Here is a 1,730-nt window from a genome sequence, read left to right as displayed (position 1 = left end):
TATATATATATATATATATATATATATATATATATATGTGTGTGTGTGTGTGTGTGTGTGAATAAAACTTCCATTTTATTCTTTCCAATTTTGGTTCTATGGCTTCCTATTCACAATCCTTAATTCGGTAATCTTAGGATATAGTGTCAGGTCCCTTGATAAAACTTGTGGTGCACAAAAAGCTTCCTAAGACAACAACGCGCATGCTGCATCCAGGTTTTCCCTACCCCCACCTCCCCACCCAAATCCCCAGTCCAAACTGAGGTGTCTGCATGTATACACTTCCCACAGTCCACTAATGTATGCATCTATATAAGAGCACCGCCCTCTTCCACCATTTACAGATTATGACTCTTTGATCATCGCCAGCCTTCTTCTGTCTCTCTCTTTCGACTCATTGGGCATACACTCAACGAGGTACATACATAGCAACAACCCCACCTCTCCCTTCACATTTTTGATAATAAAAATAGGTTACTTCACACTATGAATACTAGTCCCAATGCCCAAAACTTAATTCCTAGCCAGACGGTCCCCATTCCTTCAGAAGAAAAAACCACCACCATTAGCTCCGCCACCGTTAGTGACACCACCTCTACAAGTACTAGCAGTAACAGCAATAAAAAAGGCAAAGGCAAAGGTGGACCCGACAACAACAAATTCAGGTACAGAGGCGTAAGACAACGCAGTTGGGGCAAGTGGGTAGCCGAGATCCGAGAACCACGTAAGCGTACACGCCGTTGGCTCGGCACCTTCGCCACTGCTGAAGATGCCGCTCGAGCCTATGACCGTGCCGCTATTATACTATACGGTTCGAGGGCTCAACTCAACCTTCAACCTTCCACTGGTAATAACTCATCATCTTCTTCACAGTCGTCCAAAAAATCGAGCTCATCGTCTTCCACACAAACTCTTCGTCCGTTACTTCCTAGGCCTTCTGGCTTCGGCTTTACGTCTCTCTCTTCTCCTAATACAGCACCTCCTGTTTCCAATAGTGTAGGTGCAGGTTGTGGTTATGTACCCTACGGGTTTTTTCCTGCTGTACAATATTCACAACAGTTGGTTCAACCCCACCACCACCACCACCACCAACAACAACAACAGTATGCAATTTGTGATGGATATGGTCCTGAGGCTGATAATCTCGCACATGAAGCTGGAACAACGTGCTCTTATTCAAGCCCTAACCCTAATCCTAGCCATATTCAAGAGAAGCCGCCAAAACAAGAAGATCAATCATCTCATGAATATCAAAATCAGCAGCAGAATCGTTTGTCTGACGAAACAATAAACCCTTTTGTGGGGTCGTCTATGTCTGTTTGTTCCACTCAAACGATGGCTGCACCGGTCGTTTCAGATCCGGTGGCGGTGATGGGAGGACCCGGATCTCCTGTTTTTTGGCCTACAAATGACGATAGCAATTACCCGGCGGTTAATTTTTGGGACTACAGCTATGATTCCTTCTTGTTTGATTTTTAGAAAATGGAAGATATATGGTTTAGCTATATGATTAATTTCTTTGAATTGCATGCAAGATTATGAATACCCTGATGATCACTTTGGCAGTACATAATAGATTTTGGAGAAATGGAGGACGGATGATTAGAATTACCACCAATTCCAAAAGGTGCATGTTCGGTTACTCGGTATCTGAGGAAAATTTAAAGATGTTTGTACTGATAGTTCTGTTGACGGAGGAAATGAATAAAACACCAAGAGGGTGACGATTT

At 43.4% G+C, this 1,730-nt stretch overlaps 1 protein-coding gene across 1 annotated transcript; it reads left to right on the top strand.

The window, feature by feature from the left end:
- Window positions 1-486: 486 nt before the first annotated feature.
- Window positions 487-1,479, top strand: LOC142180023 (uncharacterized). The gene has a single exon (XM_075250940.1). It carries the CDS (start codon window positions 487-489, stop codon window positions 1,477-1,479), a length of 993 nt encoding a protein of 330 aa, XP_075107041.1.
- The last annotated feature ends 251 nt before the right edge of the window (window positions 1,480-1,730 follow it).

This window comes from Nicotiana tabacum, chromosome 4 (genome assembly GCF_000715075.1).
Source record: "Nicotiana tabacum cultivar K326 chromosome 4, ASM71507v2, whole genome shotgun sequence".
Taxonomy (NCBI): Eukaryota; Viridiplantae; Streptophyta; class Magnoliopsida; order Solanales; family Solanaceae; genus Nicotiana; species Nicotiana tabacum.
Note: the sequence above shows the minus strand (reverse complement) of the source record. Positions and strands in the feature narration are given on the sequence as shown.